General features: G+C 35.2%; 1 protein-coding gene across 2 annotated transcripts in view; it reads left to right on the top strand.

The window, feature by feature from the left end:
* ATRNL1 (attractin like 1) overlaps nucleotides 1–10,151 on the top strand; it is a 618,957-nt gene extending 608,806 nt beyond the window's left edge. The window contains exon 29 of one of the 2 annotated variants that reach the window (XM_058187058.1): nucleotides 7,136–10,151. In XM_058187058.1, the coding sequence (XP_058043041.1) occupies nucleotides 7,136–7,260 (125 nt within the window). In that variant the 3' untranslated portion in view covers nucleotides 7,261–10,151. The remainder of the gene's footprint in view (nucleotides 1–7,135) is intronic. The other variant, XM_058187059.1, reaches the window with a different exon arrangement.
* The last annotated feature ends 17,619 nt before the right edge of the window (nucleotides 10,152–27,770 follow it).

Below are 27,770 nucleotides of genomic sequence, written 5' to 3'. Positions count from 1 at the left end.
TCTGGAACGAACTTCCCCGGTTTCGCCAATTGCCTGACCTTGGACCTTCCGCCGAACTGAAAACTTATTTATTTATACAAGCAGGACTGGCCTGACTTTTTAAATTCTAAATTTAAATTTTAAACTTTTAATGGTAATTTTATTGGGTATTTTTATGGTCAACCGACGGTTTTAATTTGGCCTTTTATTGAATAAGCTTTTTAATGGTTATTTTAATATGTATATTAATTGTTTTAAATGAAGGCTGTACACCGCCCTGAGTCCTTCGGGAGAAGGGCGGTATAGAAGTTTGATAAATAAATATAGAATTAATTGGGATCAATTTTCAATCATATATGATTGTCTGGTAGAAAAATTCTTATTATAATCAGAAGCAGTAGTAAACATTAAACAAATTTAATTATGCTTGTAAAATTTTGCATCTGCATATTTGTAAAATATATTCCAATCAAAAGATTAAACAGCAAACTGTATTGGCCCCAAAATGATGAAATACATGATTATTTTATCACGAAAACCTCCATCCTAACATATGATAACATCATGCACATTTTGTCATTAATTTATCTTTGCCATAATTGAAAAGTATTGAAAAGTAGAAGGGAACAATTCTCAACTTTGTACTTAAGCTTGTTTCTGTTTCAGTAATAATATTAATAATGTATTCTTACTCATCTGAATGCACTGATAGTAATTTAATAGCAGAAAACAGTATTTGATGAAGAATAAAACCTGCAAAGCAATAATCTTGCAGAGGCATCATCACTATAATCATTGTGTTATGTTCTGCCTCAAACATTTCACAGGTTGCATATGTAATTAATGTATTACACCATCTACTTGTAAAGTTACAAATCAATAAGTATTTTCTGAAAAGCAAATTAGAATGATGAGTGTGGAAATATGTTTTCTATGATTAACTATTCGCTATTAATGAAAATGGAAAGTGATTATGTGGGTAAAAAAATCTATCATGCATTAAATATCTATGCTCAAAAAAGCCTTTCTAATTGAATTTTTATGAAGCTAGGTTCAATATTAGATAGTGACTTGTACACAAATTGCTTCTAGAATTCTTATAATTCTGTATACATTATTGTCTCTTAAAAATATATAATGGTTATTTTGTTATAGATTTAGAGATAAGAGTTATAGCAACTTTTTACATGTAATACTGCCCAACACAAATTTACTCAATTGAGTTTTGCCGCATAAAATTAAAATATACCCATTATTTATAATTTATAATTGTAAAGGGGTTGTTCTTCACATCAGTACTTCTAAGAATATCCTTTGCCATATCATAACTTAAAATAGCTATGAAAACAATTTTAGACCAGAAGATTGAAGGGAGTCAAATGAGGGAAGGATCAGGAGTCTAATTTAAACAACTTTCTTTAGATATAACAAAATGTAGTATAATCAAAGAATAAACCAAACAAAGGAGAGAAAAGGAAGAAGAAATCATATAAAGAAACAATTGATGGCCTACAGAAAAGTCTCACCTGTAAGAACCAATTGAATGACGTGTCATCAAGTCAGTGTTGACTTTTAACAACCATATGAATAGAACTTCTCCATGTCCCTAACCTCATCTTTCAGATCTTCCAACAATGTATCCAGCACCACAGTGACTGAGTCCATTCACCTGCCACTGGTCATCCTGTTCTGTTTTATTCCCGTTTCCCAGCATTACAGCCCTCTCTGATGGTATATAGGTTGACCTTGCAAGATAGGAGTGAGACCCACAATCAGGTCAATGGTCTAAAAAGAGGCAGCTTTGTTCCCACGTGAGGGAAAAGTATGAAATGCAGTTTAGAAATGAGTTTCCCTAGTTTTCTAGAAACTAAAAAAGGAAGGGAAAAATGCTTTCTGTCTTGCAAGATTTTATTTAATGTAACTTTACAATAAAGATAGTAGTGATCAGCGGTTTGCTTGTGCGCGCGTGCGTGGAGAATGCATGTGCAGAAGCATCCAGGAGGGTGGGTGAAGCCTTCCACCACCGCTGCTACCAGTTCACCCGATCTGGTGCGAACCGGTAGCAACCCACCACTGGTGGTGAGCCTCCTGGTTGTACCTTTTGTCAGGAATACTTAGAAAGGTTAACACCAGGGGTGAAATCTACTTACCTTTCCTACCAGTTCAGAAGTGCACATGTTAAAACCAGGAAGTAATGATGACCAGGTGGGTGGGTGGAGTTCTCCAAACCACTGGCCGTCATCGCTACTGGTTCAGCTGAACCTTTCACCCCTGGTTAATACTATAGAGGCTTGGTTTTCACAAAATGTGTCTAAAGTAATATTATTTGACCAGGTCATTTGTGCCTCGAGTGGCTTGATATGTTTGATGATTCATTTGTTTGTTTTCTTGGCTGTCAACAGTATTTTCAGGAGTCTTTTACAACACCTAAATTCAATAGAATCAAGACTTTCCCCATCCTGCTTCTTCAGTCAACATTTTGCTCCATATAGAGAATACCATGACTTGCAACAGTGAACAGTAGGAAAACACAGGAGTTCCTCAATTAGTTTCAGTATTATTTCTTTCCAAGTAAGCTCAGCTGAACCAAATGGAAGCAGATAAAACTTTGTTCGGTATAATATGAATAATCCAGATAGAAGATAAGAAATGGGACTAGGCCTTTAGTTTTACTGCATCTTTTTTTTAACTCCAGAAAAGGATGAGTTGAATGAATGAAAAAAGAAAATGTGGGCACTGCTTCAAATGGTTGAAAGTTGATGAACCAGGAGATTTTCATATGTACCTGCAGAGTGCTTTAGTGCAGTGAAATGTTGGTAATAAATGACAGGATGCAGTTTAAAAAAGAGAGCAGCATGTAATTATAAATAGTGCTGATGAGATAAAGTTGAAGATACACTTATTGAGCTCTATGGTAATATGTGTAACCACAGATTAGGCATTTTAATTTCCATCATTTTCTCAGTGGGATTTAAAACTGTTGCATTAACTTTCAGGGACACTGGGATTCTGACAGTAATAACGTGAGTAATGAGTTCACAGCACTAATGCAGCTACATTTAGTTTACTGTCCGTGTTACAATAGCTTTTGGAGCAGAAGCAATAAAATGAAAAATTGCGGTAATGATGGAACAATTTTGATGGGCGAAGCATTTGATTTTCTACTAGCATTGTGGGAGCACCTTTTCTCTTTTCAATTCTTCTTCATTATTTCATTTAATTACTTAATGGTCGTTCTCTTTTATTTAGTTAAAAGATCTAAAACATTGTGGGCCAATGTATGCTTTATTATGCCTCTATTCTGCATTGTGAATGTTCAGATTCTGCATAATAATGTGAAAGTGCCTGAAAATGTAATCTTATCTAATAAAGTTATCTGTCCAGGATGATATGTTACAATAATATATGTTTAAAGGGGAAAAAATCGCATTGCAATTACCTTCCTAACCAAACCTAGCAGGTCATCTTTAACATCCTTCAGTCGAACAAAGGAGAAAAATGTGAACTTGATAAATTTTTAATTAAAATTAACAATAGCAGAAGGGAAAAAGCTTGCATTATCCAACACCAAGAAAGGCTGAAGTATATAGTGTGGCCTTCTTATTCTGGAAGATAATGGGGCCTTGCATCAGTTAGTGTGTATCTGTATAAAACAGCAAGGGAGGAAAACACTTAAATATCGTCAGCCATGGTATTTCTATTTAAATCTGATTACATTGAAATAAAACTGTAGCTATTAAAGGTTTAAAAGAACTACGAATACAAGCAGTAAAAGGAGACAGTTAGTAAATGAGGTAGTAAAACATTTCAGCGGGGCAAACAGTTTATAGCATGCTGCTTCTTCTCTCAAGCTGCTCCATTCACCACATACTTGCGTGTTGTTGCTTGAATTGCATTTAAGGCTACAATTAACCTTTCGTGCCTAATGAAGCTGTTTTGCTAGGGAAAAAAATAAAATGTATAATGCAGCCTTTCTTTTGCAAAAGTTTTGGAAAGGAAAGACTCGTTCAAAACGAAACTACTTTCGAAGTCTATTGTTCTAATGAAACGTTCAATGTTGCACTTAGATCTAAATTACAAACCGTTGCAAAGCAATCTGCTTTGATGTGGTACATTTTATTTCTATATTTATTAATTGTTCTACATAATTGCTATAAATAACTTAAACATCACACATATACATGCACACAAGTAATTTTATGGCTAGAAATTCACTGTTTAACTATTACCATCATATTGTCTTTCAAGATGACTGTTATATTTCCATGTGTAACTTAAAAAATGCTGGTTGTCTCTCTGTCATGTTATTTTATTAATAATAGTAAATTCCCACTTTTATTTTATTGGGCACACATTTAATGCTTGTGTGTAAGCATTTGATAAAAGAAGGTATTCTTGATCTTTAGGCAAAATTCATCAAAAAAACCAGATCCATTTTGTACATAATGACAATTAGCATATTCTCATGACAGGTGTCTTTCATACAATGTGTTTTCCCAATTTATCCATAGAATGCCCAATTAAAGTGTGTTGGAATAGACAGATCTCATTCTTAGATGAACCTCAGTATCTACATGTTAAAAAACTAGGCAGATGACTTATGGCATTGAGCCATGTTAATTTTACACGATGGCTTCAGTGTTGAAAAATAAGAGCAGTCAGCTCAGTAGGAAGATATTTTCAAATGGAGAATGCATGAAGGGAAAGTAAATTAAACAAGCTATGAAAATAGGGAAAATAAATGGTAGCTGTGATAGAATTTACATTTCCAGCCAATAATATTAACTGTCTTGGGGGGAAAGCCTATTAAATAAAGGTAAAGCATATAATAAATATTTAAGCCCCAGCATTTTTATTGACTCTTGGGTAGCATTTTGATGTAAATTCTACTTGCCAGCAGCATATGTGCATCATTTTGACTTGGTAAATGAAATTCTTTTAGATGCCAGTGTAAAATAATGAATTGATTCCCCAGTTAATTGTATTGCTTTGATAACAAGAAAGGGTATTGAGCCCGGAGAAAACAGTAAGTAAATTTCTTTGGATGATTTGTGTGATGCTTTGAGAAATGATCTTCTGGAGTGACCCGATTTTAATCGAAGTTTATTAGTGTGTCAGTAGGTCCCAGCACGCAGCATTAGATTGAAAAGCATGATTCCTTCACAGTTGTTGTCCTAAACAAAATAAGTGGAATAACACACAAATAAACCTCTGTAGGAAAATATGAATTTGAGAAAGTATCATCTCCAGGATCACTGAGAAGCATATTTAATTCCTGTTATTTAACATTATACTAGGGAGTCAGTTGTTGTCTTGTAGAAGCAGAATAACCAAAGAATAATCCTGTATTTAATAAACTGATCTAACCCTCTTTTCTATTACTTTCTATTGAATGCAGTCACAATAAAGTGGCCTAGCTGTCATAGACCCAAAGAGCACAAGAGGGAGGGTGGCACAGTGGGGAAGAGACACAGTATGGATGGAAGCCACAATACATGGGAACGTGGGAGAATTGTATTTATGGAATTGAAATTTTCTTTTTTAATTACATTAATTCTATTTTAGCTCATAAGCTACATTTTATATGATTTTAAGAATTGGGAAATCATAATGTTTGAATCAGTGAGCTAGTCAGTCAGAAATTTCAGGTACTATTTTGCTGATGATATCCCACTTTGAGATTGCATGTTGCCATCCTTCCTGTAAAATAAAACCTTTTTATAAGGGAATAATTGAGATGGCCATGAGGAGATATTCTACTAGACCAACAGTAAGGCATTGTGAATCTGATATTAATGAAAATCACTCTATGGTTAAAGTCACATATAAAGTAATACAATGAATGTCTTAAACTAAGAGTAAAGACACAAGTTAGAATTCCGAGATCAATAAGAATTCTTCTTCAGTAGCCATGATTAGAGGTTTGATGTTTTCTTAATATCTTAAAGTCATGCTATGGATATTACACAGGAATAAACTCATTTGTGGAGTTTTGAGTATTTCTGCAGTAAAATTCTCAACTGCTCTAGTTAGTATGCCCAGTGCTGATAGCTACTTGCAGTAACACAGGCAGATTCTAAATCCCAGTACATGTTTACTTCATCAGAAGAATGTTAAGTGGCAGATATTTTTTCTTACAACTTTGTTTGCATATATTTTGCTGATAGGTTCATCCTGAAATAAATGCAAATGAAATGAAGCAAGCATTAATACTAACATTCAGTTAAGAATAATTTTGTGCCAGGAATATTAGCCCAGTTACATTGCTATCTATGTGAATTATGTGAAAATAGGATTTGATAAATGCAGTATAATAAAGGATTTCATTATAGTTGTGCATTTAATTAACTTTGAATATGCCACATACCGATATATGTTTTGTGTATTGGCGAGGTACAACAAAACAAAACAGTACATTAAATGCCCAGTTTCCTCAGCTCACTTCCCCCTTGAAAAACTGGGGGGAAAGGCTATTTCAGTGGCAGGCTCATTTTGCCTTGGCGCCTTCTCAGAATGGATGAACTCAACTCAAAATTCAGTTCAACAGAACATAATGCCATTACAATAAATAAATAGGAGAATATATGTACCTTGGGAGACATGTTTCCATATGCATGCATGATAGAAAGCCAGGCGTCCACATCACTGACCTGAAGAGCCAGTTATGGCAGCATATTTCAAATTCAGAGCCAGCCTTAGTATTTTAATCTTAATAACTTCATTACTATTTCCCAATGAAATAGCATTCCCTCCCACTGTCCAGTTTGCAGAACTCACATGAATGTTAATAATAAGCTGATTTACTCCATTGAAGTTAGAAATTTTATTTCTCTCTAAGAAACAGATATGAACTGAAAAAGTGACATAGATTGAAACTCTGGTTAAAAAGACCTTACAAAAAGCTCTGCTATTCATTAAAGCAGTTCATTGGCTTTAATCTTGTGTCCTATGAATACTCATATGAATGTTTGTAAAAAGACATGGCTGCCTTAAATGGTAACACTGTGGTGCCATCCTCATGCAAAGACTGAAATAAATCCTCCAAAGCATTTTCAAAACCTGCAGTATGTATATCCTGGACTTGAAAGAATAAAGGAAGCTGGGAAAATATTTTTACTATGGTGTATTACAATGTTCTTTTTATCTTTTCTTACAGGGCTGGCAATTGCAAGTGCACTGATAGACATTTCACAACAGAAGCCCTCAGAATCTAAAGATAAGAGTTTGGGAATCAGAAATCGCAAGCATCACCTTTCAACCCGTCAAGGGACTTGCGTCTGAGAAAACAAGAATACATTTGTATATTCTGTAATGTTTTATTCTTCTGCCCCCCCCCCCAAACCTTTTTTTTTTAAGAGCTTCCATTGAAAGCTAAAATACAGCCTCAGTTTTTATGGAGGCAATCTTTGGATGGTGGCAAAGATGATGGTAAGAAGTATCAAGCTTAGATGAATTAACATGTCTTCTTCCCACTGAGCCCCCCAAGTCCTAATGGGCAATGTGAATATATCAGCTGAACCTGAAGAAAATATTCTAACATCAGTACTAATATAAAATATTTCTCCATGATTTTTTTAATATCCCTACCATGAAAAAAGGAAAAATTATAAATTGCTTTATAATGGGAAAGGAAATATATTATTGAAATGTTAAATATTTTGAAGGACTCGTTACATAGTTAGAAGTAATGGGTTACCAGTGTTTCAGTTTGATCACTATTCAGACACATTTAATTAAATCAAACAAGTGACATAATTAAGGATAAACTGTAAATATTATCACTGCCAGGTATGACAATAGAATTCAAGCTAGAAATACAAACATGTATTTCAGTGAGCCAAATATAACAAGAATAAAATACATATATTTCAATAAGTAAAAATGTGGATACATTAATATCAAAATATCTTTCAAAAAGCAGGGTAAAGTATAAGAGTTCAAAATGTAGAATGCAGCAGAAAGCTCATTCCTGTATTCCTTGCCAAACTAACTCATTGTAAAAGGGGGAGGGGGAAAACCAATCGGTCAGCAATGTATCCACAACCATTCTCCCCCCCCCCTTTTACAACAACCATGTTAAGAATTGCAAGACTTGGGATGGTGGAATTGAAAAACCTTACATTCCTACCTAAAACTGCCTTGGATTCTGCATTAATACTGATAATACTGATGGCCCATGAAATCCATGGGCTTAAAGCTTTTTGCAGATTTTAGCCTTAGTATCCAATGGGAAAATCATTACCATAATCACTACCGAATAATGTTGCTCTGACTATATTCTCTCCTTTATTGCCGCTATTAAAAGTCATCTCCCCTATTAGGAGCAAATATATATTCTTCTCCTTTAATAAAACATACATCGAAGTATCCAATGGCCTTCTAACAATTTTCTTCTTCAAGACTGTTGGAATGGGTTTTCAGTATAGACCGTTACCAAATTGCCTACCAAAAGCTAGAAGGAAACAATTTTTAGTGTGTCAATTTCCATCCTTTTCTTTATGCAGACCACTACTTCATCCAAACTCACCTCATAAACTATGGGAGAGCAAAATGGTACCGTAGGCATCAGAGGATACATACCTTCCTATAGTGTCCACAAAACCCCAACATTAAATAAAACTTATTTTTTTAAAAACTCACATATCTGAAATATTTGCAGTATTCCAAATCTCGGTGCATTTTTGTTCATTTGAAACTTGTGAAATTTGGGGTGGCTATGCCAGAATCTCATAAGATATGGCAGCACCCCAATATTTTGGCCATATTCTCACATGGGTCCACCTGCAGTACCTCATAAACCACTGTTGTTCCCTGGATCATAATCTAAGAACCACTGATCTAGATATTTGGAAACAAATAATAATTATGATACACTTTTATTGCTTCATAATTGCTGCTTAATTGGGAATACACTTTATGTTTGCAGCAGCCGTTCTTTTGTTGATGAAAGGCTTAGTGATTTAATTAGGTTCCCATAGAAGGGAGATCTGGTTTTCGCCATTTTCCTGTGTCTCTTTCTGCCAGCCCTCACCCACCCATACACAGATTCTCCCCCCTGCTACAGTACAGTTCTCTAAATATAAGGAGGACTCACATCATATTTAATGAGAAAAGGTCTTTCAGAGGTTTAATCACTTTGATAACATGCTCTTTAGGCTTCCTGGTCTCAAATCTAGAAAACACAAAATGCATTTAAATAATAGAAATGCTATTTAAGTACTTAATTTGTTTACTTAATCTTATTCATTGCAGTGTACATTACATGCACAATTTTAGTTGAAGTTGGTATGCACTCAAAACTGGTAATAGCAGATTACGTGTTCCAGTGGACTTGTTAAAATCCCGGGGAAGAACAGAACAGCAGTTCTTAGTCTGCAGAGCTGCTATTGCGGTAATTATGCACAGAGGTATAAACTCTTACCAGTGGTGGAGTTGTGTTAATTAAAAAAGGTATACAAATATAATTGGTGTTTATATTATATTTTCATTTTCCTCCAGGAAGGGAAAAGATTTAACTGTTTACAGTTTGACTACATAGTTCCTTGCATGTCAAGATGGTGCAGTAGCAGTAATAAAAGGCCTGTTTGTGACTTGATGGTGTTTCTCTTTAAAAATAATTTTACTTAATTTGGATGAGGAGTGATGTTTTGAGAAAAAAGATAGAAATTCATTAAAATGAACTGTTGTACAGTATGTAGTTCTCTCTCATCCAAGATCATTGGATTACATTTTTATCATGATTGCTCTACTGTTTTTGATTCATTGCTCAGTGATAAATTATGCAGGCATGATTGTTGGACTATTTTCATTCTCAGAAGAAGACTGATTATTACTCATGTTATGTTTTCAAGGTGTGATGATTTTGTTTTAAATTCAATTATTATTCTAAAACAAAGGGGCCCAGTTCTGCAGGCATTTTTGTGTTAATAAGTCTATTGATATACATATAAATACTTACAGAATTAGGGAGAGGGAGGGCTGTTGCTATCAGAAAAAAAATCAGTTAATGAACTTTTATAGCTCTGAAAAGGCTCTTGTTTCGGTTTTCTTTTTTTAAAAATGCCTTCTATTATGCTAATAGAAACAAATTTCATTACAATAGGCATGTATAAGGAGTAAGGGGATTATTCAGAGAATAACAAAAGAGAAATAAAAGACTTGGCTGTAAATTCTTAATTTGTTCCTATTTAAATTTTTGATGCATCATATATTCTCAATATCTATAATATAAATATATTCAAAAATATACTTAACATATAAAACATATAATATACAGTAAATACAACTAATATTAAAAAGTGTAAATGCCTCTAAGGAGTTGGACAGTCATGAGATGGAAACTGAAATTAGGAAGTTATTTCAAGGAGAAACTAACATATCCTTTCAACCAGTCATTGGTATAATATCCATTTTTCTAGGCCTAATTTATGAGGGCTTTGCTTTAGAAAACAGCATAAACTAAATTGTATGTTGGGAATACAAAATGCAGGTCTCTCTGGTCTAAGAAGGCACCTGCAGCTTTACAACCATTCTGTACCAGGATAGTAACGTAACAATTACTCATCGATTTAAGGAAAGAAAGGGAATTGAATTTATTAATCCAGTGATAAGGAGCAACTTCCACAATGGTATGCTGAAAATGGTATGAGGTATGGGTTCTGTTCCCAATATGGCAGTACAGGCAGTCCTCAACTTACGAACACAATTGAGCCCAGAACTTATGTTGCTTAGTGAGAAATTTGTTAAGTGAGTTTTGTCCCATTTTACGACTTTTCTTGCCACAGTTGTTAAGTGAATCACTGCACTTGTTGTTAAAATAGTAACATGGTTGTTAAGTGAATCTGGCTTCCCCATTGACTTTGCTTGTCAGAAGGTCTCAAAAGATGGTCACCTGACTCTGGGACACTGCAACCGTCATAAATATGAACCAGTTGTCAAGCATTTGAATGTAAATCACGTGGCCATGGGGATGCTGCAATGGTTATAAGTGTGAAAAATGGTCATAAGTCTTTTTTCAGTGCCATTATAACTTTGAATGGTCACTAAAGGAACTGTTGTAAGTCAAGGACTACCTATGTTGTAATTGGGCAGTGATCTATCTGAATAAGAGTTTCTTATTTAATCTAAATTTCCTCATTGGGTCTGTGGGTACTACACATTGCACTGCAGAAAAGCTTTCATTTATGCAGTATTTAATATAGCTGGACTTTCAGATAGGAATCCCATTCAGATAGGAATCCCATTCATGAGAAGGCATTAAGATACCTGCTTATCAGAATTATCACTAGCAATCCAAATCCGCTTGATGTCAAATGCGTATTAGCCTCAAAACGAAAATGCCACAGACAGATTGAAGAAATGGAAACAGCAAATGAAGCAGGCTTGATCTTAAATCAGTTTAGCCAATACCGAAGATAACTCATAATCCTTGAGCAATATTAGCAGTAAGTATCTTTATCCATCTGCGTTTCACTTTGCCAGGAAATGTTTGATCTGTCTACCACCTACTTGATCAGATTGAATTGATCCAGAAAACTGCCATAGATTAAATCTGGGAAACATTGGAGTTGGCACTTCAATTCCAGTTCTGCCACCTCAAAACCCATTTTCAAGCATATTCTTCACTAATGTTTAAAAACATGGAGAAAAACATAGTGGATGCCTGGGTCCTAAAAATTATAAGTTTAGGATACTTTGTGGAGTTTTCAAGTAGATCTGCATACATTATTTATGCATGTTCAACCACCTCATGAGAATTTTAAATTTCTGCTGAAGAGGAGGCTATAAAACCCTATTCTTAATATAAATTAATTTAGGTTGTATTTCCTTATTTGTTATCACAAACAGAATTTAGATGAATGCTCCATACTAGAATTTGGGCATTCAATAATTTAATCCATGACTGAAAGAGTGCTGTATCCCTCTTGAGGAAAAACATGGGATAAAGATAAATATATGTGTCAGGCCTGACTCCGTTCAAAACCTAAGAAAGAAAATCCCCCAACTCCATTGGTTTAGAGAAGAGATACTTTTACTAAATTTGAATTGATAGCAGTGAAAGCAAGGCAAGACCAAAGTGTGCGAAAGTTACACATTGAACGTCACTTCAAATCCAGGGTTCAGCACTGAGAGTCCAATCAACGTCCAGCATGATGTTATGGGAAAACTTCTCTGTGGGTATTTCTCACATCTGGAGTTTCACAACGGTGGACCTTGAAGAAATATAAACAACTCCACTCAGCGACGCCATAATTCATGAGTGCAAAACTCATTTTCGGTTCTCTTGGGACTACTTCGCACCAGATCCACATTTCTGTGTCTGCCAAGAGCAAGCAAGCTTTAGAAAGCCATGCTGGAGATCCAGCTGACAATATGACTTTTCCATAGCTTCTGGAGCTTTTATAGATGATATACAGCATTGCAATTTAACTTCTGTACACAGAGATGTCATATGAGCCAGATAATTCCAAGAGAATCTTTATGATATGGTCTTGACATGCTTGCCTAATACAACTTTCTGCTTTGCTTTGAACTTCATTCACTTCATGTCTCAGCATTTTTAAAGTAGCAGATCAAACCTTAATTTTGCTCTCTTTTGTTCTAACCTTGGTTAGGGAATTCTGGGGCTGAAGCCTTAAAGTTGTTGAGGTTGAGAAACTATTCTAAGGGAACATTACACTTCTGGACGGGCTTTGCTAATATGACTGGGAGTGTAACACAACTGTCTTAACTTTGAATATAGGTTTCGGGCTGATTAGCACTCTTGAATGGAACCTGACTTTTAGAGTACCGTATTTTTCGGAGTATAAGACGCTCTGGACTATAAGACACACCTACCTTTTTTGGGGAGAAAACAAGGGAAAAAATCTGCTTTTACCTCCCAGCATCCATCTGGTATTCATCTGGCCTGTTCACCGTGGCTCATTAGGCACTGCTGTGGCCCATTCAGCCCTGCCCACAGCCCATTCAACACCATCCATTTGCCGCCATCACGGCCCGTTCAGTGCGGTTGTTTGCCACCAACACGGCCTGTTTGACATGTCCCATTTGCCACTGCCCATTTGCCACTGCCATGGATCGCTTGGCACAGCCCATTCACCACCATGACCTGTTCGGCGCCGCCACAGCCCATTCAGCGCAGCCTATTTGTCGCCACCGATCCCCGCCGCCTGGAAATGGCTGAAAATGCAACGCATGGAGACTGAAAACAGCCGAAGGATGGGAGCCGGCTGGTGAGCGGGGCTTTGTTAACATTTGGTGTATAAGATGCACCGCCATTTTCACCCACTTTTTGAGGGGGAAGTGTGTCTTTTTCTGAAAAGTACGGTATGCCTGATTGGATAAATTACACGACAATTCAATAGATATGGGGCTAACACAGCTGATAGGAGAAAGGCTGAGTAGTATTTCTTCTATGACAGTCTCTTTTCTGTAGCTTGAGTATCTCCATAGTATTGTATTTCAATGTGCCACTCTACTTCACTTGCATCTACTAACTATCTAAAAATATTGCCAGTAGAGTGCAACCTTAACGCAACCAAATCTTGTCAGTTATGACAGCTTTTCGTGAAGGAGCCAGGTGCTCCAATCAGCTATGTCAGCTCTCCTGGCACTTCAGAAAATGCAGTAATCACAAAGCTAAAACAGCCTCACAAGGCTAGTCAGTGATCATTTTTCATGTCAGGTCAAGCCTTGCAAATGGAAAGGTAGACGTTCAGTTTTGGAACTGCCTTTGATTCCTTTTTTGCTAATTTGGCACAGGATGTTATCATTTCAACACAACTAGGCTTCTTTGCAGAAGAGTTTGGAGGCTGATATGCAGTTCTTCCCTCATTCCTGCTATCTCTCCTTTAGAAGAAGTTCAGGAGAAATGTTTCAGAAATCTTTGCAGTGAAATCCTTGAAGATACCAACTGAAGCTTGGCAGGGTGAAATGCCCTTTAAAGAGTTTATTATCATCCTTGCTTCTCTCATGATATTCTGGCAAAAAAAAAGCTGAATGCATTTTAATGTTTTCCTTTATAACATTGTTTTCTTAAAATACCAGTTCTAAAAAAAAATGGGTTTTTTAAATATAAATTCTCAAAACAGCTTTGATCAAATTGGTTTGCCCCCTTCCCCGAAACTCAAATCACAAATACAAATATAATCATGTGCTCTTGTGTACTAAATTCTTCCATGAGGAATTTCTCATTCATTGAAGATGATCTGAAATTGCCAATGCAGTGGCCCAAAAAGTGATGGGAACCCTCCAATACAGTATAACACTTGTCTTGGAGCCACAAGACAAAACATCTAACATCGTTTGGGTCACACTTCCCTGCAGGACTGTCTCCTCCTTGAGATCTTTCATAGAGGGTATTTTCAGAGTCCTCATCCTACAAGAGAAATATTTTTTAAAAAAGTTTGAGTCTTCTTTATTACTTTTCTTTCAATTAGTCACAGAGTGGAGTTTTGCAGCCCACATAGGTAAATAAAATGGAGAGTTTTTGTGAAAAGGAACTCTAAAGGAAATGCTATGAGTATTTTCCATTATTTTCCTGTAAATCTGCCAAATCCCTATTATGACTTAAGGCAACGTCTCAGGCATTTGAGAACAGATCTTGGATGATACATATATATTATACTCTCATCTATTGAGCTTGAAAAAGAAACATGTTTAAGAACAATTTCATTGCCACAAAGCCTTGGAAAATAGAACGGAACTAAAATGATCAAGATTTGCTAAATTTTACTTACCTCTCAAGTACAAGAATTCATAGAACACCCAAGCAATAAAAACAGCACCTCTTTTTATTTGATCATCTCAACCAATCCTATGGTAAACCTGAAAGATGCAATTGATTCTTCTACAGGGAAATCATATTGAACACAAATCCAGTGGAAATAATTGTTTAGGGTATAACAATTGTGAATGCATGCTTGAATGAAATTTTATAACACTGAAAATTGGCATTCTGTTACCTAGTGTTCTCAGATACGTTGAACTGCATCTCATAGTAAGTCTACTCAATAAGTCTGGTATTTATGTTCTTGTTATAGTATGGTAGTTGCATCTGGATAGCACCAGGTTAGGTAAAGCTTGTAATGGGAGCAGAATCCACAAGTCAAGTACAACAAATTTTCAAGGTGGTATTCTCCATTAATACTATGTAATAAATAAAACAGAGTTGCACATTCTAGCACTCTAGATCTGGTGAACTTGTTCAAATGTGGATAGTTTGCCAAAGTAAAAGAAAAAATATCATCTGATTTTTTATTTTTTTTTGTTTGGCTGGGATACAATATCACTTTTAGAAAAAAATGTAAAAGTGTTAAGATGCGTAAGATGACTATTTACATAAGATAACTATTTTCCTTTCTCTCTTGGTAAAACCTACTTGAGTGATTTGCTATCAACAGCACCCATTATTTTTACAATATTTAGATTTCGGCAGAAGCAAATAGTATTCACCCTAAAAGCAATATCATCCCAGTACAGTACGTTATTTATAATTTTCCAATGAACAGAATAAGGGACATGGCAATTGAATTTCTTGAATTGCACTATTGCATGAAGAATTCCATTTACTTTTAAGACCAGGCAAAGCAATCTGGAATACTGTAAAATTTTAATATTGGAAAGCACAAGAGTCCACAGGAATTATTTAAACAGGAGTTGCTGGAAACAGAAACAAAAACCCAAAGTTACCAAATGGCCTTTGAGCCATTAAAATTGCATGAACTTCATAATGGCCTGGATAACAACTTCAATTAAATTCAGACACAACGGAAGTACATTGATCAACAGTTGTGACTGCTCCTAAGCAGGCTTTAATAACAATTATCTACACATCTCAAATTGTTTGGTAAGCATCTGGCAAATAGAGATCTTTCAACAGAGGTAATGTGTGTTCTACAATGGTTAGCATTTGTTCCCTATTCACTTTTCCTTTAGATGAACAGAAATGATTATTCCTTTAAACATGTATGAGTTTGCAGCGGGCCTGATGCATGCCTTTTAATTTTTTGTATTTTGAAGTGTATTTATTCTTAGCCATCTTGACTGCAAAAGTGAAATATAAGTTTCATTTTAAAAAATCCAAAGATTTGGATGTCCCCAGTCTGGTGTTTTTTAGAACCAGGACTTCAGCGAGGGACAGTGAGACCCTCATTCTTGTCTTCTTTACCCTTCATTTTTTTTTAACCTTCATTATAATTTTAGTCAGAGGATGTAAAAGTCATCTAGAATCACTGAGAGTTGGGTGGTGTACAAATGTAATAAATTATTATTATATATGAATGATATCATTAAAATTAGTAGATATTGTGTGGTGGTTTTTAAAACTTGAAACTTGCATGACTGCACATACTTCAAAAATGCTTGGAAGAAATGCTTTTGACCCTGTAAAAATGCAGCATTTCTCTGCTATGCCTTTAAGCTTTTTGTTTTAAAGTTACTATGCCAACCTGATTTGAAAGGGTGGAGTTGTTTGAAGATTTACATTATTTGAATGACAACCCCTTAAATCAGCTGTACCTTTTTTTTCAGATTTTAAAAAAAGGCACGCTGTTTGGATGAGAAATGATATGGTCGGTTAGGTGAGGCTATGAACATTTGTAAGTAATTTTTGAAGTGTGCACAATTCTTGTAACCTTCATTCCAGACAAGTACCATAAAGTTTCCATAAATGTACTATAAAAATACTTAAAATTTAACTTTTTTCATTTGGCTAATAGAATTCCAGCCTGGAAAACAAATGAGCAAAGACTGAACCTTCTTTTTTTCTTGGAAGCGATGGGATTTCTTGTTACCCGGATTAAGTTATAGCATCGTTTTGGCAATATTTGCACGTTTCTGCTTAAAAGGAAATGAGTGCATTTTAGTTCAATTCATTAAAGGGATATGTCTTTTACAACTTGGATCTATTGAATTCAATCAAATGTTCCATATAGATAGAACTTCCATATAGATAGAATTGTGGTCATTTCCTAATAAAATTGCAACCGCTTTTGGTGCTAGCGAGAGAATATAGAAATATAGCCCAACAAGTCCATGTATGTCAATATTTATCACGCGCAGTTGCTATTACATAAAAATAGCTTTTTTTTTGCCAGTTATTAACACTCTTTTTATCTCCTACAACAAAATCTTGAGAGATTTCCACCAAGAGATTTGCAAATGAAACTTTCTTCCAGTCACTATGCATGATGCATTCTGGTCCCTTTGAAACCTAGGATTATTTGTTCTCTGGCTGCTGTAAAAGTAATTAAACAGCATTGCATGTTCTTCAGTTAATGATTCTTCATTCAACTGGGACATTTTTGATCCTAATATGTTTTAATCAGGACAGAGGTTGCAGAAGGGGGGAGGGAAATCCTATAAAAATTAAATGAAGAGGAACAAAGAATTATTAATCAAGCAGAGAAAAACTACATGTTTTAAGGGAGTCACATCTCTTGCAAGTTTGACTTCTTGCTTTGTTGTTGTTTTCTTTGTTCAAGATTCATAAAACAGTGTGATGATAATAATCAGTAAAGACAGCAGAATGATCAATGATCCAAAAACAAAAGGAATTCTAGAACTCTATTTACCCTTGAAGGCTATTGTTTCAGAATTCCCTACAGTTTTATAAGCTGTTTCTACAAGTTATTCTATATAAAGATATAATCTGTTTAGCAAAGAGGCCTGCTTAATCCCTAACTCAAGGTGTCACTTATTAATTCTGAATAGTTCATCAGTCTGGTGCTTTATCCATCTTCTGCAATCATGCTGCGGAATAATGCAAAGCACTGTTGTATATTTAGCAGCATGTCATACTTACAATATATAAAATCAAAAATAATGATTTTGTGAGCCACAATGTTGTCCATATGTCATAGAAGTACTCTAAAGTTGACCTCTCTGTTAAGAGCAGGACCACAATGTCTTCATTTTCAACTATGCTATGTTGATCAAGATGGCAATGTTTGAAGACATCAAAAATATTGAGTGATAAAGGAGAATGAACAAGACTTCATCCATTACTTTCTTCCTAATAAATGTCATTCATCGTGATAACAAAGGTCAGTCTGACCTGAAAAGTAGATCCAGACCTAAACTGGGATGGAGCCAAAACCAGCAAGTCACCAAAGGGCATATACACATAAACATTTGTTCAAAAATAGGATTGGGTGGTTAGGAAAGACTGATTATGCTTTCATTTCTATTAGCTTTGAAGTACTAGAGATATTTTAGGTAAGCTGCAAAATTTCTGGAATGCTCTTTCTTGCCATCTATTATCCAGAATTTGAAGCCCAAATATGATTGGCCGTAATTCTGAATTCCAAAGTATTTAGTTGTGTTTACTATGTTTTGTTTCTGGTAATAAGCAGCCTTTAGTCATCTTGAATTCAGAAATCCCCAATTAGACTTTTATTCAGCCATATACTGAGTTTTTCATTTTCCAAATGATATATCTTTTATTTTTAATTGTCTGCTTTACCCATTTGACGTACATTCTATTGCATAAACTAACTGATTTCCCTCCTATAATTTTTATCAGTTCTCTGCAAAGAAATAATTTAATATACCTCGTTTATGTGTGGGAAGGGTGGATGTCAAAAGGTCAAAAAGTCACAAACACCTCTGAAAAAGGCCATGGGTGTGGTGGCATAATGCAAGTGCTAAAACTTATCTGTTAAACACTGAATTGTGAGTATGTAGTGGTGGTGTTTGTGTGATGACATCTTTGCACAATGTCATGAATTTAATGTTATTGGAGGTGTCACTTGCTACATTTACCAAATTGCACAGTTATCAATGTCAAAGATTCTGTAATAGGTGTCTAGTGCTTGGAAGAAAGAAATCAATTGAACTCCTTTCTACCTATAGATTTTCACACATGTCTCTTAGTAAAGCAGTTTCTTTGGTTTCTGATTGGCCTAATCCCTCGTTATAATAGTTTTAATGGATTTCTCCACAAAGATCTCTCTTTTCAAATGTTGCTATTTTTCTCATTGAGAAAAAAAATATGGTTTCTGTGTGAGTCCTTGTATTTATTTAAGACTCAGCATTTTTTCTTTTTGATTAATAAGTGCCTTGATCCTACAGGACATTTCTATAGCAAACTAAGCAACCTCAGAGCAAATTAATAAAAATTCTTCTTGTACCACTTTATTCTAAATCTATCTTTAAAGTTTCATATACGGTAATTATCCAAAGCAATGCATGCAATTGTGTGTATGTGTGTGTTTGAGAGAGAGAGAGAGTATGTGTGTATAATTTTACCAAAATCTATCACCAGGTTTTTCTCCTGAGCATTCAATGTGAATTTGGAAACCTCATTCAGAAAAATGCCTCTCAGGATTCACTATATAGATTTAAATAGATGTGTAAAGCACTGAAGATTATCAAGAATAGTTTAGGTACTTTTATGCAGCCTAACTCTGACTAATAGGACTTACTCTTTAGTAAACATATACAAATTGTACCCTTTTCTTTTGACCCTAATCATCTATTTTTTAATCTCTTTGCATAATTTTTGCACAAAGAATTAGTATTAGTTTTCATATGAAGCAAGGCTATGAAAGGAGCTAATCATCTTTTTTTTCAAAAGACTTTCTTCATTTTCTTAATTACTTAATTTCATCACTATAATTCACTGGTCTTGACAAATGCTACTACCTGCTAATTATGAATCTTGTTGGGTGACCTTTTGGCCTTTAGTCTAAATGAAGCTTGACCTATTGTCCCGACTCTTCAGATTAACAATTATAATTTGGGATTAGCTTTCATATATTTAAATTTATTAAAAGTTTACACAGTATGATTCTTTTGTTGAAATAAAAATAAAATGCACACATAAAAAGGAATTATTTCAGCATATTTAAATTGTTTTTAACTGTACACTATTTTTCTCTGATTTGAATTTTAGAAATGTATATGACTTGACTGGCATTGTCGATTATTATCTGAGAAATCAAGTTCATTCTTGTTGACCTGGAGACTTAAGTCAGGTTGACAACTTTTAATGAACTCTCAATGACCTTTTATTGAAAACATGATTCACGGCAAGAACATTGTATACAAGTCTCTTTGCTTTGGAAGAAAGAATGCATACATACATAGAACATAATCAAAATGTTCAAAGGGCATGAGTATCTTCTCTACAAAGAAAATGAAACATATTTTGAGCTCTGCTCATTTAGAAACACACACACCTACACATATAATGCATGATAAGGAGAGATCAGAATGAACAATTTTGTTCTCTTACACCATTAGAAATTTCGGCTGTTCATAAAATAAACTGCAGTAGATTCCATACAAAAACCCTTCTTTAAAATATAATGCACTTATAAAAGATGTGATAAAAGAGATTTAGATACTTTTATATACTGTCTGTCATCAGGAATGAATATAAATTACAATGTCAGGAAATGGGAACATATATGCCTGTTTTGGCTTATGAGTATCCTGGGGCACTTGGCTGGATTTTGACTAGGCAACATTGTCAAGGTTGAAGAGATGATGAAGAGTTTTGACCTAGAATATTTCTTTCTGTGCAAGTATCCAAGTATTGCCTAATACAAATGTAGGAATTTCATTAATCACCTTTGGATCTAATCAATGGTGAAATCTGAACTGGTTTACTACCGGTTCACTGGCTGTGCACACGTGCACATGTGCAGTGTGCATCATGCACCAAATGCAAGGTGCGCATGCGCACAGTGCACACCAAAAGGAGGTCTGAGGTAAGTAGAACAGCACGCGGGGGGGTGATCAGCTGTGGCGCATGATCTTTTTTTTTACTTTTAAAAGTATTTTTTTACAACCTATTCAGCTGAATAGGTTGTTAAAAATGCTTTTAAAAGTAAAAAAAAGACTCTGAAGATTGTGTGGCTCAGTTGTGATCGTCAGAGCCTTTTTTTTACCTTTTAGCATTTTTTTAAAGAAGCGGCAAGCAGGAAGTGGGTGACCAGTCATTGGTGGGCATGGGGGGGGGGCAGGGATTCCCCAATTTTCCCTGGTTCTCCAGCTGCCATTGCTACCGGATCGGCCAATCCGGTCCGAACAGGGAGCATTTCACCCTTGGTTCTAATCCAAAATTGAAAGGACAGCAGTCTCTTTCTTATTTTTAAAAAACAAAATTTAATGAAAGTTATTATTGAGAAAACCTCACAGAAATATACTTAATTTAGTATTTGAGCAACTGTTTAAGTCATAGGTGGACGGATAAATTGAAAAAGTGACATCCCAAGTTTCAATACCTTGCTGCTCTTTGACATCCAAAGGCAGCAATTGGGATGTATTTCATGTCCAGAATTTTTGTATATCTCATAACTAATTAAAGATGCACCACAGAGTTCTATATGATCAACTTTTCTTCAGGTCAAACTGATTTTAGGTTGAAAAAAAGGCTTAATTAGATTTTATAAAACTTCAACAAGAAAGTAGTAAGTAGAGAAAATGTACAAATAGAATAAATGAGGAAAAATCATTTTATTATTCTTGATAGTCAGCTTGGTCTAGTGTTTAAGGCACCAGGCTAAAAACTAGGAGACTGTGAGTTCTACTCTTGCGTTAGGCATGAAAGCCAGCTGGTGACTTTGAGCCATTCATTCTCAGCCCATGATGTCAGGCTTGGGCAATAAGCCAGTTGATCAATTATTATCACAACAAGTGAATCAACATTCAGTTGTTCTGAAAAAAAGATAGCCTTCATTTGCAGAAAAATGCTAGGAAGAAAAAAATGATTATCATTTCTTAGATTTTATAGAAAGGAATGGGTAAATAATAAAATACAAACAACAACCAGGAAACAACAACAACTAGGAAAAATACAGGAACAACTACAAAAATAAGAACATAACAGGGAGGGGGACAATTAATATACTGTATGTCTTGTGTTAATAAGTTTCTAAATCTACCTAAATGTTATATTTCTATTTACCTATGTAATTATTATTGTCTAACATTACAATATTTTACAATCTTTGACACAGAAAATGATATTGAATAATTTTTTGATTAGTAAATAAATTTGCCTTTTCAAAATCTGGTAAGTCACACATCTCTGAAATCAATCCTTACTATCAGGAGTATTGCAGGTGTTTTCCAGTTTCTCAAACTAATTCTCTTACAACCAGTACAACCAAAACTTAAAAAAAATAGTCAAATTCCAAAGTTTTGGAAACATAATTAAACAAAACTTAAACATTCCTATCAAATCCCTATAAATCTATTTAAGTACATTTAATATTGTTTTAAAAGGATGTTAATGATTCATAAGATCAAATCATATAGTCCAATGACCTCAATTTTTTATATTGTCAACAGAGAATATTCATCCTTTTAAATAAATTATTCGGAGTGTTCAGTAAACTTGAAGTAAGGGAATTGAATGAATTGTTTTAATTTTAAATCTGATGTGAATATAACATTTTTCAGATTTACAATCCTTCATGTTCTATTACTGGGGGTTCTAATTCTTTAATCCATGAACCACTCATGAATATCATGAAAACTAAAAACACATTGTGTCTAACTAGGAAATAAAGTAATAATTTATACCATTTGATCTACTGCAATCAACTTTCAAAATGTTGGCAAACTTTCAGCAAACCAATTACATAAGTGCTGGCTATTTATCTTGGTACATGTTTACAAACTCCTATCTTAAAATAGCATCCTCTATGTGAAGAGATGTCCTCTGCCAGCTGACACGTTTCCTAAAGTCAATGAAGACACAAAGACTGGTTCAGCCAATCATAGTTCAGGAAGTCATATACAAGGGAATTAAAGAAAAGGTTTTCCACAGTACTTGCAATAGTAAGGTATCACTAATACAGATGGTGTTTCAGAATTGTTCTTTTCGCAAATGAAGGCTTTTATTCCTCTGGTTTAAAATTTTTTACCACCTAATTGTGTTAATTGCATTTGGGGTCAAGGATTATCCAGTTACAAGAATTGATTCTTAAAGCTCATCCTAGATATTCAGTGCTTCTATGCTGTTTAGCCCTCTTAGTCTGGATACTGAATGAACTGTACCCATAAAGATGTGGTTAAATGTTTAGATCTGTTTGGATTCAATTGCCAAGATTTCAAGACAGTCAAGTATTGGGAAAGATAGACTTTGCATGTTGATAATTTTGCATGCAACTAAGATCAAAATGGGAAAAAGGTTCCCCAAAATGTATATAGATATAAACTTCATAAAATTCAAGTAATCGGTTGTTAAATATTTGCTTTGGTCATGGGTTATAGGAACTAAGAAAACAGCTTTCAAATTGTACTAAACGTAGGACATACCGAAGCTGAAAGATTTCTCTAATGTCAAGGAGACTCTTGAGAGTTAACTTTCTGTTCTGCCCAAAGAAGACATCTCACTTACTTCAAAATTATTGTCAATAAAAATTCTTTTAAAAATGTATCACTACTCTTCATATTTTCATGTTTATTTTTGTGCCGCACCTCAGAACATCAAAGATCTACTGAAATCCAACTATTCATTACACTATCAATTAAATCTCTTGTTTTCTTATTAGTAATCATGTATTTATGCACCTCTTTAATTATGTCCATGTCACTACCATTTATAATGTGCATAGAAAGCAATTTTGTATAAGTGCATTTTGCTTAGTTACTGCATGGTATTAGTATTCTATTAAATATAGCAGTACATTTCTCATTTTATTTTATTGGTACGTGTGTGAAATAGGCATGTGGGCCATGTTCAGGAATACTGTACTCTACATCTCAAGTGTTTACAAATAATTAGCATTCACCAGCTCTTGGATATAGCTTTTTTGCAGGCAGGATTTAAGTAGCTTTGAATGAGCATGTACATTTTCAGTCCCTCTCATCGTCTATTCTAAACAGAAAAATCTGTACAGTTTTCATTACAAAAATTATAAATATTGCAATTATCACATATCTCCAACTCTTCTGAAGCTGTTACATAATAACTGCAGTGCCTACAGGAAGAGGTGGGCATTGAATCTATTGAATCATTAAGGTGAATTAGATGGAGTCACAGCTTTGCACTGTGCAACATTATAAATCTGTTGCCCAGATTTATGCACCTAAATCTATTATTTATGATTATTACAAATGGCTGCCAATTTCCTTCTCAGCCCCCAAACAAGATCTCTCTGTCCTTCTGCTCACTCTCACATGTATTCCTATTGTTTTTCTGAAGCATCAATTCGTAAAGCATTCCTGAAGTCCAGATCCTGCTAACCCTGACCCAAACTAGGAGTCTCTTCCACCCAGTCATCAACAATGGTGGCATTTGGGAACAGCAAAAGACAGAGGAAAATAAGAGTGCTGAATGGTCAATGGATCTGCTAGAGCTTTGTAGGAATTAATGACTAAAGGATTTAATAAAGGTCAGGTATGCTTCATAAGGATCAAAGACTGCTAATATTTAGGAAGCAAACTGGATTGGCTAAGATTACTGGTACAGTGCCTTTGTTATGAAGATCTGAGCTGTCAGATTCTTTTTTTTAATTATTTATTATTTATTTATTTATTTTGTCACAACAATATATACAATCATCAACATAAACAATAATTCATCATGAGAGAAAAAGTATATATAAGTAAAAGTATAAGTAAAAGTATGCATATAATACTATAATGAAGAGAACAATAGGACAGGAACGGTAGGCACTTTTGTGCTCTTATGATTCTTTCTTGTAAATCTGCCTTTATCTTTGTTCTCTTGCTGGTCAGTCACTTTTCTTTCATATATATGATACTTAGAAAAGATTTAAGCTTGGGGCAAGGTAAGATTAGCTCCTTATGAGGCCAGGAAAAGAGTGGGAGAGTGGGAGAAAGATCTACCATATATTTTTGCTGCTTCCAAGAGAACAACTCCAGATACCTTGCTATAAATGAAGGTATGGTGCTGGTATATTTCCTTAGCAATGAATGCAGGCTGAGAAAACATTGTCTCATAAGGGAAGTGGCTGTTCTGTTAACTATCTACAGAACTTTCAGGACACAGTCCCATGAAATAATAGCAATAGCACTTAGACTTATATATCGCTTCACAGTGCTTTATAGCCCTCTCTAAGTGGTTTAAGTCTTCTCAGCTGTGGGACCACTTGTGGAATGGTAGGACATACCTGGCCAATAAGCACATAGAAACCACTAGATAGTTTGGGGCATCTTTTGGCTGCTGTCTGATGAGTTCTAAATTTTGGGTTCTTCATAACCCAAATGTCTTTCATAGGGAAGCTGTTTGAGACCAGACCAAGAGCTCATCCTCCCTTCCCGCTAAACCAGGGCTGTAAAACTCACGGCCTACGGACCGGATGCATCATGTGGATGCAAAGGGGGAAAGTCATGATATGTCACATGACAATACTGTTGACGATGCGATTTTGACACCCCTGCTCTAAACACAACACAAACATGCTTCACCAATAGTTCTTAAAGGATGTATTTTCCTGACATTGCCATTGATTCATTTCATCACAACTGCAGAAACAGATTATATTTGCCTAATTATTCCAGTTGTTGCTTCTTTTTCTGATATAATTTTATGTCTCATTAATGATGTTGGTGATTCAGGGTTTGGCATACTATTGGTCAATTTAAGCCGGTGTGGGTGTGCCTTCTCCCTTTGGCCTTTCTCTTCTGAATCATGATGGCTTGGGATGTGCAAAGAATAAATATTAAAAAACAAGAGCAGCCCAGAGTAACAGAGGACTTACAATAAGGAAACCCCTGTTCTGTACATCTCCTTGGAAACAGACAATACTTTTTACTTTAGCGGCAAAACCAATGGAAATCTTGAAAAAAATAATATTAAGGAATGAGAAACAAATTAAATCAAATGACATAAAGGAATGGGAGAATTTATCTACAGCACATGGGTATGTATATGCTGCATACTCATACATATCTACATATCAACATGTAGCAACAGAGACTTAGTGTGGGGGCAAGTGAGGGAGAGGGAGAGGGCACTGACCTTGGGTGATTGATTATATACCTGAGGAATCGCAGGACAGGAGTTTTGGCAACACAGAACTTTCCGAGAGATGCCAAGATTAACAGACTGTGTTGGATGGGGGAGAGAAGAAAGAGGGGGAAGAGGTTCAGGATAGCCATATCCAGTGCTGGGATTCAAGTAATGTAACAACCGGTTCTCTGCCCTAATGATTTCTTCCAACAACCCATTTGCCAAACTGCTCAGAAAGTTAACAACCGGTACTCCCGAAGGTGTGCGAACTGGCTGAATCCCACCACTGCCCATATCCTAAAACCTCTCGGGATACATCTAGTAGTTTAGAAAGTTATAGCTTTAGTTTGGCAATACTCTTTACTAAGTAAAGATTGGACTCAATTGGTTGTGTTATCATTGGGCCTGGGCCCGACATTGCTTTGATTTATTGGTGATTGTTTATGTGCCATCAAGTAATTTTTTTCTCCTACTGACCACATGGATAGATTTTCTCCATGATGATCTATTTCTAACATGCTATTTCAGGTCTTCCAAAAGTGCATCCATCACACTGTAACTGAATCCATCTACCTTGTGGCTGGTCATTCCCTTCTTCTCTTTCCTTTCAACTTAGCAGCATTAGACTTTTTTCCAGAGAGCCACAAGTAAATCCATGATAGTCTGCAGAAGAAAGGAAAGAAGGCAGTGAAATGAAGGTTTTCTAGCCGAGGCGTTAACTATTCTTCTTATTCTTCCTAATCTCTTTCCTAATATTCTTTAACAGAAACTGCATGCTAAATTGGCTTTTTTTTATTGAGTTATCTCCCCAAACCTGGTTCCCTTCTCTAATATAGCCAGTCATGCTCCATCTCCATATATTCCAAGCAATAATGTCATGTCCTAATATTGCCCATTCACTATAAAGGGTTTCTTTTAGAAGTTTATTTTTTAAAAATCTTTTAAAATTGTCATTAGAAAACAGATTTATATCATTGTAATTATTTGCAAAGGAATTATAAATCATGCTAAATTCAGAAATGATTTCTATTAAAAAAGAAAAAAGAAATTGGACAAATAGCTCCTAAATGCTGGCTAAACAGTGTTGGCAGTTATCCTGTAGTTTTACTAAATGGAATAAATGCAAAGTCAGGATGATACGATTTGAATCTGCTCCAGGCTTTTCTGCCTAGTAATCTCCATACAATTCAGGAGCCTTTGCACAGCACACTAACTGGAAATGGCATCCCAGGACATTCTTTATCATGCAGAGCTACAATCTGTACTTAAGGAATACTAAGCGGTATTTCAGCACACGTATTGATGCAATCTCTCCAGAGCAACTTAGTATCTCATCTGAACAGACCCTGTAAATATTTTTGAGGGGACTCTCTGTCTTGTCAGGTTCATGGTGTGTGTGAGGATCACCTGTTCCTATCCCATCAAGGCTCTGTAATATTTCCATATCAGAAATTGTCTGTTACTGGGGAAAAGAAGGATCCAGCGGGGTCTCCTGGTGGCATTGTAACTTAAGAACTACCCATATTTACTTACAGTATCTGTGGCCTTAGGCCAAACTCTTTTCCAGAACACTTGTTCAACTTGTGAAGATGTCCAAACTTCAGGATCAGTCAAAAGGAAGGAATCCAGAATTAACTTACATTATTTCTCTGTAATACTTGGGTGACCCTCAAGTCTGAAGAATTAAACAGAAACCTAAAACAATACATTTTTTTATGTGTCCTATCATTTCTCTCTCTCTCTTTCTCTCTCTCTCTCTCACACACACACACACTCACTCTCTCTGAATCCTATCTCTCTATATCTGTCTATCTATCTATCTGTCTGTCTCAGGGGTGAAATCCAACAGGTTCTGACA

Source organism: Ahaetulla prasina, chromosome 6, assembly GCF_028640845.1.
Source record: "Ahaetulla prasina isolate Xishuangbanna chromosome 6, ASM2864084v1, whole genome shotgun sequence".
Classification (NCBI taxonomy): Eukaryota; Metazoa; Chordata; class Lepidosauria; order Squamata; family Colubridae; genus Ahaetulla; species Ahaetulla prasina.
The sequence above is the reverse complement of the archived record's forward strand: the minus strand, read 5'-3'. Positions and strand labels throughout refer to the sequence as shown.